The sequence below is a fragment of the Mustela lutreola genome, chromosome 2 (assembly GCF_030435805.1).
Source record: "Mustela lutreola isolate mMusLut2 chromosome 2, mMusLut2.pri, whole genome shotgun sequence".
NCBI lineage: Eukaryota > Metazoa > Chordata > Mammalia > Carnivora > Mustelidae > Mustela > Mustela lutreola.
The window spans coordinates 158,119,528-158,137,617 of record NC_081291.1 but is presented as its reverse complement, the minus strand read 5'-3'; the positions used below and the strand labels follow the sequence as shown (position 1 = coordinate 158,137,617).

General features: G+C 36.3%; 1 protein-coding gene across 2 annotated transcripts in view; it reads right to left on the bottom strand.

Moving 5' to 3' along the window:
* The window catches only part of RABL3 (RAB, member of RAS oncogene family like 3), a 31,171-nt gene that overhangs the window by 9,239 nt on the left and 3,842 nt on the right, over positions 1–18,090 (bottom strand). For both annotated transcript variants that reach the window (XR_009351114.1, XM_059163949.1), the window contains exons 2-5: positions 17,428–17,519; positions 9,115–9,244; positions 5,283–5,397; positions 1,788–1,938 (exon numbers count right to left, since the gene is read on the bottom strand). Coding sequence is in view for 1 of the 2 variants with exons in the window: in XM_059163949.1 (XP_059019932.1) it covers positions 1,788–1,938; positions 5,283–5,397; positions 9,115–9,244; positions 17,428–17,519 (488 nt within the window). In the remaining variant the exon portion in view is untranslated. The remainder of the gene's footprint in view (positions 1–1,787; positions 1,939–5,282; positions 5,398–9,114; positions 9,245–17,427; positions 17,520–18,090) is intronic.

Below are 18,090 nucleotides of genomic sequence, written 5' to 3'. Positions count from 1 at the left end.
CCAAAGTACCACCACCTGAGTACCTTTATACCTTGTTAACAATTAAAAGATGGCCCTCCCTTTGCAAGGAAAATAGGAAAAATACATACCCAGGTGATGGTCACAGAAACGCATGAGTACTACAAATAGATATATTCCAAAATACACTGAAAGTAATTTCTGGAACAAATTAAGTGTATTCAATGGTAATTTCCCACTGCAAATAATGTTTGAACAAAGTAACTTCAGCACTGCTTCAACAAAGCTATGATATATTCTACGTTAACAGAAGTCCTCTGGAATACTATGGTCCAGTGCAACCAGCTAGGGCATTTACACTGAATATTCCATGGTGGCAGGTGAGAAAAATAAGGTACCCCCCCCCCCCATGGCAATGCAGAATGTAAAAAACAATGGAATGGCAGGCAGAAGTTGATGCAGTTATGGGGGAGAGGTTGGTCTAAAGCAAGCAGTGTTCACAAATGTTGATATACAGGGTTAAGGGCATCAAAATTACCTGAGTCATTAGTTAAAATTACAGTCCTGGTCCAATTACAGTCCTGGTCCTCTTGTCAGACCTTATGAATGAAAAGCTCCAGCTGTGGGGCACTTATTCAAATTTTTTCACAGCTACACTGATAACATGAGTATGCAGTCAGGTTTGGGTAATTAGTGATCTAGATGATTTCTAAGACTTCTTTCAACTCTGAGATTCTAAATGTTAGCTGGACAATAATTAAGTGGAAAATAGGCTTAATTGTAGAGCACTGGCTTGGGAGTCAGAGTGCCTGGTTTGACCCGTATAACCATGGCCTACTTACCTCTTTCTGGTTCTAATCTTCATCTTTAAAATGGAAATACTTACAGCATCTACCTTATAGTGTTGATGTGAAGACAAGTATGAGATAATGTACATAAAGCACTAGAACAGTGTGTGGCACAAATTAAGTGTTGAGTATATGATAGTCACTAGTATTATGAAACAGCCACTACTACCATATGTCTGGAATTGCCAGGGCACTGAATATGTCGCAGAAATCCAACTTGTGAACAATACCATTTAAATGGTGACCGAGGCTGTTGGCCAGGATCCTTCTCTGGGCAACACTATCTGGCTTATGTGAGAACTTTTCTTAGCCTTTTTAGTGTTTGGTTCAAACTGAGCTACATATCTCAGGAAAAAACTATGCTCATGAAGCACTCCTAGTTTACAATTTGTAGTTTTCTCATTTATCTATTTGTTTGCCCTTTAAGTTAAATTCTGTAGCTTAAGAAACTAAGAGGCTTTTCTAAAGCAAGAATAATTAAGGTGTCAGTGACCTTTATTTGTTACCCTAATTTTTTTGGTGTGATCTTAAAAAATCTTTTTAAGAAAAAGCCCAAGATTTATATTATTCATAGGACAAAGTTTGAACCTTCCAAAAGATCAGCATTCAAGGAAGTTGAACTGACTGTCCCCATCTGACAGTCTATGTTGATTCTAATCTTTATTACATTTTGGACCAGAACCCAAATGCCTGATTTTAGTATAAAGTGCCTGGGTGGCTCAGTGGGTTAAAGCCTCTGCCTTTGGCTCAGGTCATGATCCTGTGGTCCTGGGATGGAGCCCCACATCGGGTTCTCTGCTCAGCAGGAAGCCTGCTTCCGCCCCCACCCCCCATCTCTGCCTGTCTCTCTGCCTACTTGTGATTTCTGTCAGATAAATAAATTAAAAAAAAAAAAATCTTAAAAAAAAAAAAAAAAAAAGAATTTGTGACTCCTTAAGTCTTCGGTTTTGCCTTTACCTAATGATTAGTGAGAATACATACCAAATTAATTTCTTCTGCATTGAAATCCTCAGCCAGGAAAGCAGTTCTGGTTAAAACTTCATGGCGCTTGGTTTCATGAATCTGATCCAGTTTAGTCCCTATTACCAACAGTGGGATCTGGTTATCAGCAAACTGTTCCCGGTCATAATCCCTGTGATAAATAATAATGAAGAGGTGACTAAGGGACGCCTGGTGGCTCAGTTGGTTAAGCGTCATGATACCAGGATCTTGGGATTGAGTCCCACATTGGACTCCTTGCTCAGTAGGGAGCCTGCTTCTCCTTCTGCCTGCTGCTCCTCCTGCTTGCGCTCTCTCTCTCTCTCTCTCTCTCTCTTGACAAATAAATAAATAAAATCTTTAAAAACAAAACAGCTGAATAGAATTTACTTTGATATAGATGCATAATGTTTAAATGCAGGTAGCTTACACTATTTTACTGACTCTTGCTCATCCACCACCTATAAACTTACTTTTGTCCCAATTTCTTCCATTTACTTGTTCATATATCAACCCATCCTCGCCATCTACGGAGTTCCAACTACTCATCTAACTACTCAAATTTTATTTTCTTGAGTTTATAGACTATTTGAATAAATGAATGCCCAATAGGTATCTGAATGTAGGCTGACTTGACTTCTCCTAAAGCTCTGTCTTTGGAGGCTAACAGCTCAGGAATTTTTTTAAGTAGATAGAAAGACTGGATTCAAACCTCAGTAGAGCAAAAACACAAGAACCTGGGGCATGGCACTCACACCTTTTGCCAGAGGGAAAAATGGCAAGCTTCTGGGGTATGCCTAAGTTCTATACCTACATTTCGGTCTATGAATAATAAAGAAAAATAGATCATTTTAGGAAATTAAGAAACAAGGAGGCTGAAGGCCAGAAAAATCAACCATAGACGATGCTATAGCCTGGGGAAAGGTGGATTCAACAAATGGAAAGGAAAAGAAGTGGCTGAAATGCAAAATGAATAGTAAAAGGAAAGAATTAAGTGCCAAATAATTGTCTGTCCTGACATAAGAGCCATGGGAGACAGAGGACAGGCGATATGAATCACTTAAAGTTAGGGGCCTTGGGTCACTGGCTATTACAATCTTTTTTTTTTCTCTCCCTATTTTTAACTAAAGGGAGTTAGTTCCTTCTATTACTGAAAGAAATATAGAGCCCAATATTGATCAATTAATTTAAATTCTATTCACATATGAGAAATAAAACACATTTGGATTTCTGGCATGTTACAAGCTCAATTTATAATAGTCAGCAAAATCTGGCTGCAAACACCTTATGACAGTAAATCAATACTGCACAATACAGTCAATAAAACCCAGTTGAGCTAGCTTTTCTTCTTCCTTTGACATTATTTTTCTTTCTCTTTGAATAATCTAAACTTGGGGTATGTAAGTGGGTGTGTGCAAAATTACCAAATCTTTTTGCCCTTCACAATTATCTTACAGAGCCTCAGTTATTGTTCAGCCTTGGAACACTGGTGTTTTGAACTATATAACCCCCATTTCTTTTTTTTTTAACCCCCATTTCTTAAAAATATTATCGTTCTATTTATTGCATTAAAGTCAATGACAACGTGAGTTCAAGGCCTTTGATTTTGTTTATCAATATCAACACTAATTTAGGAGACATTGTCTAAAATTGAAATTTGCCTTATTAGAGAATAAAGTTTTGAGAGTGTCCTCCTTTAGGACTATTTCCTTTTCCTATATACTCACTAACTCTGGCACACATACAAATTTTTGTATATATATTTTATCAACCATCATCTTTGATAGACATTTATCTCTGTCACTTATAGTCCTGTATATAATCTCTCACACGTTAATAAATATATTACTGATATACTGTATATATATGTACAGACATGGCACATGATACATATGTTGCACATCAACATATTTATTACACATGTATCATATCTATGTTGCCATATATATTTAATTTGCTCTAGCTTTCCTTTTTATTCACTTTTTCATTAATCTTACATCCAATTTGAATTTTGATCTCAAAAATCCTTTTTTTTTTTTTTTTTTTAAAAAAAAACAACAGGTGAAAAACTGATGGTGAATTTTATCATGGATAATAAGGCTGGTGACATGATAACATCACAAAGAGACAGACAACCAGGTATTGTAATTATAAGTACAATACTGCCTTGGCAAGAACAAAACCCAAAACCCTGCATTTTTTAGACCTTCTTTTTATACTTAACTACCATTTTAGGGAAAACTCAGGATTCAGAGAAACAAGTTAAGCAGACACTCATTACAAGGATACAGTCAGCAAAATCCAGAATACAAGAAACTAGTAGGATAAGCAAACCATCTTTCACAAACTGCCAGAGAGTAAAAGAAAAAAAAAAAAAAGGGAGGGGAAAGTAAGATTAAAAAGAAACTTAATAAACTAAATACAATGAGTAGACCACATCTATATACTATTTTGAACAAACCAACATTTCTAAGACATTTGGGAAATTAAAATAATATTTGATACTGAAGAATTATTACCAAATTTTAAGTGTGACAATTATATTTTGGTTATATTAAAAAGTCCTTATCATATAAAGTTAAGCACAGAAATATATATAAATGAAATGATACAGTTATCTTTAATTAAATTACACAGATAAAATATGTGTAACAAATATTACACAGATACAAAGATACAATTATCTTTAATAAAAATACACAGAAATATATATAGATGAAATGATACAATTGTCTAGGATTTGCTTTAAAAAATAAATGGATAGACAAACTGTGTTCATGGATTAGAAGAGGCAACAAAAATTCTCCCCAATTTGATCTACAGACTTAATGCAATTTAATCAAAATCCAAGCTGACTTTTTATCAATACAGACAAGTTGATTTCAAATTTATATGGAAAAGCAAATGAACTAGAATTGCTAAACAATTTTGAAAAGGAAGGAAGCACAATGCCTCATTTCAAGACTTACAATAATGCTGCAATAATAAAGACAGTGTCATATTAGTCAAGGTACAGACACACAGATCAACTCTACAGAATTACAGTCTCAAAACAGAAACATATAAATATGATGAACTGATTTTTGGCAAAGGAGTAAAAGCAATTCAATGGAGAAAGGATCATCTTTTTAAAAAATGGTATTAGAACAACTGGACATTCATACACAAGAGTCAACCCCAAAACCTCACACATTATAATTAACTCAAAACAGATCACAGATCTAAAAGTAAACCTTCAACAATAAAATTTCTAAAAGAAACACAGGAGAAAATCTACATGATCTGAGAATAAGCACAGTAACACCGCATCATGATGAAAAACTAATGCTTGAGAGATGATGGTTAAGAGAATGAAAAGATGATCTACAGACTGGGAGAAAAAATTTGTAAATCAAACAAAGTGTTATTCTTACAAAGTGTTACAAAGTGTTATTCGGAGGGTACATTCCCAAGACTGCTGTACCATTTCACACTGCAACTGAAGAAATCTGGGCTTACCCATTTGTTACCAATACTCCAGTTGGCACCAAGTCCCTGTTGAGAGCTTCCAATGACCAACGATACAAGTTTTGGGATGACTTCTTATTTGTTAAGTCATGTACTAAAATAATACCTAAAACAATCAAAGAAAATAATATCAGTACTGAACAATTCCTGAACAATTCCTCTTCACTTCACACTGGCAAAGGGAAGCTTAGTGAATACAAGTGTTAGGATGCAGAATAAATCTAGCATTTAAGTATTAGTAACAAACTCACACAATGAATTTAAAATTTCCTCTACAAATTTCTACAAATAATTAATAACAGAGTTTTCTTTGTCAGTTATATAACTCTTTTTAATTCTACAAGGGCTGACAAAATGTCATTTTATTTTATTTTATTTTATTTTTTATTTATTTGTCAGAGAGAGAGTGAGTGAGAGCGAGCACAGGCAGACAGAGTGGAAGGAAGAGTCAGAGGGAGAAGCAGGCTCCCCGCGGAGCAAGGAGCCAGATGTGGGACTCGATCCCAGGACGCTGGGATCATGACCTGAGCCGAAGGCAGCTGCTTAACCAACTGAGCCACCCAGGCATCCCACAAAATGTCATTTTAGACTGTCTTTTTTTCCTTCATTCAACACTGAATGAGTACCTGCTCTGCCTGGTCCTACTTGAACTACCTCATCGATAAAAGGAATCAAGTATATAAGAAATTATATTCCTACCAAAGTTAACTGTTTCTCCACTGTGCATAGTACTGTCATAGATATCACACATACACTATTACTTATACTCAATAAAATATTAAATCATAAAAATTTATTTAAAAGATATTGATTTAATTTGATATAATTGCTTACTGTTCAGCTGACAAATCACCTGAGCCCAATCAACTCAAAAAATCTAAATTTTTTAGTTCTTCGAATTAATGGCTAGCTATAAAAAGCTCAATACTTTAGTCAATAAAGCAAAAGAAGTATGTCACTAGAAGAGGGTAGGAAAAGATAGTCAAAAAGTATGAATGGTAGAAAATATATGGACTTTTGAGAGATTGAGAAAAATAACAAAATGTAATGAGGCTCAGAAATACAATTAATAGAATCAAATAAGATAGCAGACAAACAAAGCAGATAACTACTATAGTATTATAGACAAAAGAGGAAAAGCTTTAATGCCTAGTAGAATTTAGAGTATTAGCTTGTGGTCAGAAGACTACAGATTTTCAAACCCCCAAACTTTCCCTATATTATCTAGATTCTACTGTGATGAGAGGATGTGAAACTGAGGATTCTTCTACCTTCAAGATGTGAGATATGTGGGAGGCCTGGGTAGCTCAGTCATTAAGTATCTGCCTTTGGCTTAGGTCATGATCCCAGAGTCCTGCGATCAAGCCTGCATTGGGCTCCCTGCTCAGGGGGAAGCCCACATCTCCCTCTCCCACGCCCCCTGCTTGTGTTCCCTCTCTCACTGTGTCTCTTTCTGTCAAATAAATAAACAAAATCTTTAAAAAAAAAAGATGTGAGATATGTCATTTCAAAAAAGAAGGGCATAAGAGTTGGCTCCTCTGGTTTTTAGAGACATTTGTGCAAATAGGGTGCTTGTGCAAGTTACAGCTGTCTTGTCTAGCTAGCTCAGATAAATCTGTATCCTCCCTGGCATCTGGGACAGAGAAATAGAGATCTGCTACTTGCCCTACAGTCAACTGTACTCCCTCTACTTTCCACAGTAAGGGCTTCTCTTAGGCAATAAGGATACAAGATACAGGACAGATTTAAAAAAGGAATAAAGAGCTACCATTCCAGAATACAGCTAACATCTATTCAGCACTTAGGTGCTATACATTATGCCTTACATTTGTTATCTAATTTGCTTTTCAGAACAGTTTTATGAGAAAGAATTAGCATCTTCATTTTTACGTATGTGGAAACTAAGGCTCAGTGAGATTGAGTCACTTGCCTGAAGTCACATGGTAAGTGAGGTAGCCAGAATTTGAATTCATGTAATCTGACAGTAAAAGATTGGGTGAAAGCAGAATAAGTCACTTTAAGGCCAAAGAGTGGTAGATGTTTTCTCCTCTCCTCTACTTCCCAAACATAAATATAAAAAAACTATGGGTGAGAATTTTGGGTGGGAGATTAAAGGATTACAAAGGCCTAGATGAGCTAGTGGCTGGATAGGGAGGAGTTTATTTTTTGAGGATCTCTATTTAAGGCTTTTGAGCTTTTAAGGGCATATGAGCAACCTTTTCCCTTATTTTCCCACTTTCATTTGGGCTGAGAGTTTTTGCTTTGTAGACCATGGGCTAGAAGGGCCATAGTGGGGCCCAAAGGAAAGACGGTTGATCAGAGTATGTTCTGACCTTAGAAAGAGGTAGAGACACTTCACAGGTTTCCTTTAGGGATTGCCAGCCTTTCTCATCACAGTGGGAGGAAGGAAGGCAGGGTATTAAGAGAAGAAAGTTACTGCTAAGAATAAAGTCTGCACATTTGAATGGTGTGATCCTTATGCTCCATTTCTTAGCAAACTAAAGATGGTAGATGGAGTAAAGAACCTTCAGTGCTAAGTTTATTATTTATTTATAATTTTTATCTGAACTCTTTCTCAAAAAGATCTAAATAGCAAAAGTGTTACATGTACAAACTTCTCTGTCAGATTGGATTGATAACAGCTTTGACAAGTCATTTGACTGATAGAATCCAAGTTTATCACTTGATTCTAGATCTAAACCAGGCTTCATTTCTTTCTTTCCTATTCTCTAAGAAGTCACCGAACACTATACCAGTCTTACTATTTTTCTCATTTAAATACATTCTATTAATATATGCTATTTATCATGTACTTTCTTGCATGACAATGTCATATATTAGTGTCACCATCTTATAACTGTGTTTTGTTCCACTTATGAATGTTTTGTTTCTTCAAGCAGATTGTGACACATTCAGGTAGAATTCTGAGCTAAATGGGGCACAGGTCTGAACTAATATAACTCATACTGTATTTTATACTATATATCCAATGCCAAGTACCTTCTCTGCTTCATTTTGTATTATCCACAACACCTTATGATATTGAAAGAGGAATACAAGGAATGAAGACGGCACTCAGTAACTGCAATGTTTATCTGACACTGAGTGTGATCTAAGCATAGTGTAAATGGGGTGCAATTAAGAGCTAAGCATCTACCAGAAGGAAAAAGGGTGAGGTGCCAAATCTTGGACATCAATCAGAGACAAGATGAAATTACATTACACAGTTAAAAAAAAGGCATTTAAAAAATGAACTCAACAAGGGGCAGAAGACAAAAAAAACCCTCTATAGGCAAATAACAGGTATCGGTGGTATAGTCCCTGGAACTCTATGAATCCCAATTATGTCCTCTATTACACACCTTCATCTGGAAGTCTGCTCCAGGTACCTGATTATCTGCACCCTTAATAACACTCTTAGGCAGCGCTTTATAATTACATAGGATTCTTTGTAAGGGGCAGATGAAAGAAATCCCTCTATCTCTGTGACATCTGGCTTAGACGATAGGACTCCTAATGGTTCCTTCTATTGGATGTACTCCACTGACTGGAGAAATGTCAAGTACCCAAAACAAAGTTTTATTTAGTTTATGACAATAATATCAATACAAACACCTAGATAAAGAAAATATTTAATGTTCTGAATAACATGGTTAGAATCTAGAAACACAAATTCAAATGTGATATGCAGATTTAAATTAAGAGTTGTGTGTATATTAGAGCCTTCTTAAAATAAGATGTGGCTAGTGTCCCACAGCATTCTATATGAGACTATCTATACTTCTAAGCCATTAATATGTGGTAGAAATAAAAAATGCTTTACCATTTACAGAGTTGTAGAACACTGCTCTGGTGCTTTTCACACTGCTGGCACTGCCCACAGAGCCGCCAACATCCCATAATTCTATATAGTAGGTCTTCTCTTCTGGGGTTCCTTCTTTGTAGTCATGAACCTAACAAATCAATCCATCAAAACAATTATTTTGGCCTCTAGGAACACTGGTAGCACCCTCATTCTAGTTTAGAGCACTGGACATGCCATATCTGCATGACTCTTTCATATCATTCCCATACTACCTTTGACTCTGATAGTCTCCTGTCTTTCAAGCTTCCTCCCTCTAATACTCCAGCTCTCTATATTAATCCTACCACTATTTACAGCTCCCCTTCCACTTCCAAATCCTCACTTCCTTCCTAAGTATAAATGCTATGATTCATCATTTTAATCACTCCTTTGCCCTTCTGTCACACTGTATTCAACTGACAAAATTCCAACATTGACTATATCCACCTTTTCCCCAATTCCAGGTCTGTAAACCAGCTAGCTGGATGAGAAACTCAGAAAAATATGTATTTAAGCTAACTAGATTCATTTTAAATTCAAGTCTCCCTTTGGAACTGCCCTTTAATCAGTTTCATAGTCCATTTCCTCTTGTCCTCTCCTACATAATGATTTCATATTTTCTTTTTTTTCAAATTTCCCATATCTCTTCCTCATCCTTAAGAATGACTAAGAACCTTGCTTTCTGAGACAGAAGCAATCAGAAGAGAATTTCTACAACCTGCTCTTCATGTATCTATCCACCTCCCTGCATCTGTGCCCATATAATCTGCTTTCCCTTCAGCCATTACAGATAAACTGTGTCCCCATGGCCAAACCCTCTTCTTATGCATGAGATCCCATCACCTTTTTTCTTATCAAAAGTGTAGTTTTATCAATTCTCCTTTTTATCATCAAAGTTTTCCTACTCTGTTGAAGGACTTCCACCAATATGCGAACATATTTTTTCCCATCTTAAAATAACCTTCTCTTGACCTCATGTCCTCTTCCAGCTAATATAGTACTTCTCTATTCCTTTTTACAGCAAAAGCCCTCTAGAGAGTTGTCTCTTCTCAACAGTCTCAAATTCTTTCCCTTACATTCTCTTTTGAACTCAATCTTATCACACTTGTGCCCCAATTATCCACTGAAACATTCCTTATGGAGGTCACCAATGGCTTCCATGTTACTAAATTTAGTGATCAATGAGCAGTTTTCATCTTACTCTCCCATCTGATACAACTAACCACTCCTATGCCTTGCAGTACTTTTTTCACTTAGCTTCCTCGTTATCACACTCTCCTGGTTTTCTTCCCATTTCACAGCCTGATCCTTTTCAGTCTCCACTGGGTTGTCTTTACCTCTCTGACCTCTAATTGTAATCCAAGGTTGAGTTCTTGGATCTCTTCTCTTCTCTTTTATTACCGACTCTCTTGACAATGTCATCTAATCTTATGATTTTAAATGTGATCATTATGTTGATGAATTCCAAATTTATATCCTGACGGGACTAGTCCCTTGAACTTCAGGCTACCATATCCACCAGACAAGAATTTGGATGTCTAATAGGCATCTCAAAGTTAACATACCTGAAAATAATTTCCGGATCTTCCCCCTTAAGCCTGTTTTTCTCCTAGTAAAAGGCAACTTCATCCTTCCAATTACTTAAAGGGCCAACACCTTAAGAGTGATCCTTAACACCTTTCATACTATGTATCACCGTTGGAGCTGGCATTGCCCTCTATGACCACTTTGGCAAGCTCATTTCCTGGTATGACAATGAATTTGGCTATAGCAGTGGGGTGGTGGATCTTATGGTCCATATGGCCTCTAAGGAATAAGAGCTCCCTGGACCACCAGACCCAGTGACAGCAACAGGAAGAGAGAGGCCCTCAGCTGATGAGGAGTCCTTGCCCTACCTCATCCTCCAACACATGGAGAATCTCCTGACCTCTTTACAGTTTCCATCCCAGACCCCTTAAAGAAGGGTCACGTGACATCAATAAAGTATACTGTACCCCTTCCCAAAATAAGTAAATAAAAAGCAGAAAGAAATTTAGTAAAGAAAATGATACACATCCAGAAAGAACACTGGATGCTGTAGATGCTCTCTAACAGTATGGTTTTAGTATGTATGCCTGCAGGAAGGCAGGAGGTCTTAGGAGAGAGTTGGTAGAAAAGAAACAAGAATAAAAAAGAGCAACTAGGAGAGTGTACTAGAGGAGTAGGAATTGAACTCATCTAATTTGCTGCCTAGCAGGTAGGCAATATATGTACTAAATGAATGAATGAATGAATGAATAATATAACAGTTACTGCTGATTGCCTCTTCCTTTCCATTAAGTTTATTTTGCTTTTAGCCAAACTCATGTCCCCTATTTTTTTAAAAGTTACTTTTCTCTTGTATTCTGTACCCATTCACTCCTTTATTTAACCTCTACTTTGTGCAAAATTGATTTAAACCTATTTCCTCACTGCCTATTCACATCATTTGGTTTCTGCTACTTCTATTCCAACACATTTTCAAAGGTCAGCAATGACTTCATTACTACCAATTCTTTTTTCTCTCTAACTCCTCATATGTCTATAGCATTTCATTATCAAAACTCAATCCTTCCTTCATAAAATTCTCATCTCCCTTTGCTCCTCTGGTATTTCATCACCTCTTACCTCTTTGACCAATCTTTCTCTGACCCCTCTTCCCATCTACAACTCTCCAAATATACCCCAAGGTTTTCCTTCAGCTCTTCTCCTTCTAAATTTGCTTTCTGGAAAAACGTATCAACTCTCAAGGTCTGGGATTATTACCATGCAGATGATTCAACTCATAATTCTCTCTTGAGCTTCCCTATCTCATCTCTGAATGCCTTCTGGACAATTTCAGTTGGATAGCTCATAGATCTTTCCCTTCATCATGTCCAGAACTAAATTTATTATCATTTCCTTCTTCTTTACCTATAATATATATATCCCTGTTCTTGAGGAATAGTCCATTCAGTCATTAACACCTAATATAATTTTCCATTCTTTTTTTTTAAAAAAGATTTTATATATTTATTTGACAGAGAGAGAGAAATCACAAGCAAGCAGGCAGAGTGAGAGAAGGAAGCAGGCTCCCCGCTGAGCAGACCGATGTGGGACTTGATCCCAGGACCCTGATACCATGACCTGAGCCAAAGGCAGAAGCCTAAACCACTGAGCCACCCAGGTGTCCCTATAATTTTCCATTCTTTATATGCACATCACTTTTTCTCTTGAGCTGCTGTAACACTTATATTCTCTATCAGTGCTATCTCAGGACCTTCTGTAATGATAGAAATGTCCAGTTTAGTAACCACTGGCAACATGTGATGTTGGGCAGTTCAAATGTGGTTAGCTCAACGGAGGAGCTAAATTTTTCATTTCAGTTAATTTAAATTTAAATTGCTACATTACTTTAGTGCTTATTGTATGTAATAGCAGTGGAATACTTTTTTGTTAATACCACTCTGGAACAAGAGGCAGTACAGAGCAGTGCCCAAGAGCACAGGCTCTTTAACCAGACTGACTGAGTTTGAATCCCAACCCCATCACTTACTAGCGATGTGACCTTGAGCAAGACATTTAATGCCTCTGTCCGTACCACCACTGTATCAAATAGGGGCAATATTAGTACCTCCCTTGAAGGTTGTTGTGGGAATTACATAAACTAGTATGTAAAATGGGTGTCTAGCCAAAGTAAGCACTAAGAAATATTAGCTATCATTTGTATTATTATTTCTAAAATCATTCATATATATAAACCTTATCCCAGCTACTAGACCTTACTTCACATTCTTATCTTTTTTTTTTAATTTCTCCTCAGTGCTTGCACATTACTATGCTGCCCAAAGAGAAAGTCAATAAGTATTGATTGTATGCAATGTGTAAATTAGAAAGTTAAAATCCCGTTAAAGTGAACTAGAAATGACAAGTCAATTTCCTTATTTATAATTTGTGAAAAGATTAGTTTCTGTAAGTCTTATTTTTATAATTAAGAGTAGCCATGCATTTATATTAGTCCCATTAGACTTGGGGCAACAAAATTAGAAGAGTAATGAATAAGGAATACTGCAAAATAAAACTTTTCTTTTTCCCCTTCAATTCAGTATGAACACCTCTCCACTACATACTAAATCCAAAATGGTAGTAATTACTGAGTATATACATTAAGCTCATTAGTTCACCCAGTACTTCAAATTAAACAATTACATTATCACCTTTATCAGCTCTATTTTTAGTTGGCTCTTAGATGTGAAATGAGCTAAATGGGGCAATTGTTCCTAAGAGTTTTGAAGAGAGTGTATTCATGGATCTACAAGGATTCTGGAGATATCTTCTCTCAGGTTTCAATAACACAGAAGCTGTAACTGCAATTTAAAGCTGCTACAGAAGAAAGTGTTCTTCCAAGCTATTTACGTAATGGTTTTATCAGATTTAATCATTTTTGCTAGAGGAAAGAACTGTTCACTTTATTATAGCAATAGTTAAAACAATTTACATGTCTATGGCAACTTTCCTTAAGATTATCATTTAAAAATGCCTTTTATTCATGTTGTCATTCAAGAAAAGCATTCTTTTCAAAGATAGAGGACAGAGACCAACAAGCCCAAGATATAGTGAAAAGTTAACAAAAGCAAGGTAACTTTCACCTCCATATGCCCCATTCTTTGACAATAATGCAATTCAGGCCAGCTGGCTTTACAGGAGTCTGTGAGTGCCATACTCATTCTGGTAAAATCAGTCACAGTATAACATCACCTACAAACCTGTAGGCTAGCTAAAGCAGATATAATTTACCCCTATTTTGCAGAAGATATACTAAGGCTCAGAGAATTAAACTGATTAGTCTAAGGTCACTCTTGAGGAAGCAAAAGGCAATATGGGAACTGCCCCAGGAAGTGGGAGTTTAACTCTGAATTTCTTTTTTAAAAAATCCTTTATTTACATTCAATTTAGTTAACATATATTGTTTTATCAATTACCAGAGTAGAATTTAGTGACTCATCAATTGCATATAACACCCAGTGTTCATAATATCAAGTGCCCTCCCTAATGCCTATAACCCAATTACACCTTCTCACTCACCTTCCTTCCAGCAACCCTCAGTTTGTTTCTAAAGTTAAGAGTCTCTTATGGATTGCCTCCCTCTCTCTTCATCTTATTTTATTTTTCCTTCCTTTCCCCTATGTTTATCTATTTTGTTTCTTAAATTCCATGTATGAGTGAAATCATATGTCTTTCTTCAACTTTTTTCACTTAACATGACAGATACTCTCTAGTTCCTTTTATGTCATTGCAAATGGCAAGATTTCATTCTTTTGGATGACTGAGTATATTCCATTGTGTGTGTGTGTGTGCATGTATACACACACACACACACATATATATATACACACACATATATACATATACACATAAATACACACACATATACACATACACGTATATATATATAAAACACATTTTCATCTGTTCATGTGTTGATGGACATCTGGGCTCTTTCCATATTTTGGGTATTGTGGACATCGTTGTGATAAACATTGGGGTGCATGTGCCCCTTCAAATCACTATGTTTGTATCCTTTGGATAAATACCTAGTAGTGCAATTGCTGGGTTGTAGGGTTGCTCTATTTTTTTAAAAAAAATATTTTATTTATTTATTTAACAGAGAGAGAGAGAGAGAGATTGATCACAAGTAGACAGAGAGAAAGGCAGAGAGAGAGGGGGAAGCAGACACCCCGCTGAGCAGAGAGCCCGATGTGGAACTTGATCCCAGGACCCTGAGACCATGACCTGAGCTGAAGGCAGAGTCCTAACCACTGAGCCACCCAGGTGCCCCTATTTTTAACTCTTTGAGGAGCCTTCATACTGATTTCCAGAATGGTTGCACCAGTTTGCATTCACAGTAACACTGTACGAAGGTTCCCTCTTTTATGCAAGGCCTTACCAACATCTGTTGTTTCCTGAGTTGTTAATTTTAGCCATTCTGACTGGTGTGAGGTGGTATCTCATAGTGGTGCTGATTTCGATTCCTCTGAGGCTGAGTGATGTTTCAAGTGTCCGTTGGCCATTTGTATATATTCTTTGGAGAAATGTCTTTTCATTTCTCTCTTCTTTTCAATGTTGTGCCCTCTCACAGAAAGGGATTTCGGAAAGTCCATAAGGAAATTTTGTCCAGAACTTGCTATTGACAAGTTGCCAACTGCATTTATTATCTAGTATTTGTTTTCTTCTACTGCTAAGAATTTGGGGACATGGCAGGCTGAAATGACACAGACATTCACAGACATTCTGACTTCAAATTCATAGAAATGCCATAAAAATGTTTTTTAAAAATAAAGAGGACAAGCTCAAGAAAAAGAAAGGAAAATACTCAGATGCTAGAAAAGAACTTAAAAACAGAGTGAGAAGTAGGAACTGACCTAGATTTAGAGATAGCTTCAGGGGCCAGTCCCTGGAGTTTTAGTGCCCATCCAGGAATAGAGATCTGTTTTCTGGCTTTTAAGGCAAGACTATACATAGGTGAGTGAGAAAGACCAGATGATAGTTCCCATCAAAAAATCTGGCCCAGGCAGTGAAAGAGAGTAGGGAAAACCATTCACTGGCTCAGGAAAGCAGGAAAAACTTTCTATCAGGGACCCTAGTTAGGGTTGGTACAGGATAAAGGGTCCACAAAAAATGGAAACCACAGGCCAGTACTCCAATCAAGTATTTGGAGAATATACATTATCTAGATGGAATGGAAACTCCTGGCTTTGAAATTTCAAGTACCACTGAAATTCCTAGGGCTCTGTAACCAAAAGAAATGAAAAAGTACCATACTTCCACAACACAGCACACAGAACTTCTACAGAAAAGAGGGAAAAAAAATTCTGCTGAAGAAGTGATCATCTTCAAAGAATTATAAACCATACAAAGAGAAACATTTTTCAAGAAACATGGTTGGCATACACAGCACGTTAGAATATCTAGACTCACTCAGAAAAAAAAAAAAATCCAAAAGAAACCATAAAATAGTATGTTGAAAGTGATTAAAATAAAAAGTAAAGCCATAATGAAAGATCAGGATATTGTAAAAAAATCTTGACATTTGAAAAAGAACCAAAAGGAGTATCTAGAAATAAAAAATTACAATTACAAAGATGAAAACTTAGTGCATATATTAAAAAGCAGATTAGACATAGTTGAAGAGATTCTTAATTAACTGGAAGGCAAATATGAGCACATGATCCAGAATACACAAAAGATAAATAACAGAAAACATGGAAGTACAATTAAGATATAAAAGACAGAAATCTAATAGAAGTGCAAAAGGAGGGGATAAAGGGAATGAGGGAAGACAATAGATAATGGCTAAAAATTCTGAAAAATGAAGACAGTTGTTGAGACGCACAACCTTCTGATAGGATGACTAAAAACAAACCCATATCTAGACATATATTAGTAAAACCACAGAACATCCAAAAAAATCTTTTAAAAGCAAATAGAAGAAATTACCTTCAAAAGGAATAACTAGGCTGACAAAAGATTTCCAATCAGCAGCAATGTAAGTCACAATCTGTGGAAGAGCTTCAAAGAACTAAAAGAAACTAATTGTCAATCGAGCTAATTATCATTCCTTCCCTATTTATTTCTTAACTCAATGGAGAGATTATGATAGCAGAAGAGACATTGGAAAAGGACTAGCTGGGATTAGCAAAGACCAACAGTATCTGCAAAGATGGTTAATTTGGTGGACACTGCACCTGAGTTTCCCAAATGTGAAGTGGAACAGAAGACCTAAACCTGAGGCTCCAGAAGCTTTTGCCTTTACATATATTTCTAGCCAAAAGTTGTTTGTCTTAATGCCAAAGAATTAGATGGAATTATTTAGGGAGTGTGTTAAGTGAACTCTAGATATATAGCACAGCAGTGAAAACTGAACTCTCTGGATTAACACTATTTAGACAAGATCAGGTCCATTCAGGGTGTATACCCAGGTCTATACTGGCTGTGGACTGGATTAAGACTACTTAAGATCAAATCTTGATTTTGCTTTTTTTGCATTGAGTCAACTTGATTGAGGTACTTTATTTCTCTATGCCTCGGTTTCTGCAGCTATACCTCACAGTTTAAAAAGATTAAGTTAGAAAAGACATGTAAAGCACCTGGCATAGTATCTAGAACAGAGAAGATAGTTAATAAAGCCCAGCTATTATTATTAATTTTGACTACAGTACTGTAATTTGATCATGTAGTTTGAAGGACGTATCTTTAATACAACTACAGAAAAACTGAAATATCAGAAACACATACTCTGACATCTACTGAGCAGCCCACAGTCCATGACGGATTTCCCAGTACTTGATTCTGACACAGAAGATGAACCAGTGAAGATTTCCCAACACCTGTAAAAGATAAAAGAACTCTAGTCATACAAGAGATATGCTGAAATATTTACTATGACAAAAGTAAGTCTGAACATATGTCAGTAAAAATGATATATAAAGAAAGTATGGTTGTTTAAAGGATGGTTACACTGTACCAACCATTTAATAAGCTTTAATGATAAAAGGAAGAGAATTAAAGACAGTGGTTCTCTCAAATTATGCTTGAATACAGTCAGTGACAGGGATTCACCATTTCACAATTCTATGGACGCTCTAGTTTTCTCATATACTGATTTTTAAAAGGCAGCCAACAACTTGGCTCAGACTTAACTGTTTGGAAAAAGAGAAACACTCCAGTCCCTCCTCTAAGGCGGTACCCTCTTTTCTTGTAGATCCCATTAATGTAGTTATTAATGCCAGATATAGCATTAGGACATCTGTGTGAATACGGAAGAGAATGAGTTCTTCTGTATACCTGTATGTAGAGTCACTCAATGAATTAACAGCATTTGGGGTGCCATGATAACAAGCATAGTTGGTGATTCTTTATGCAATACTAGTTGTATCAAAAATTTAGACAATCTCTTTG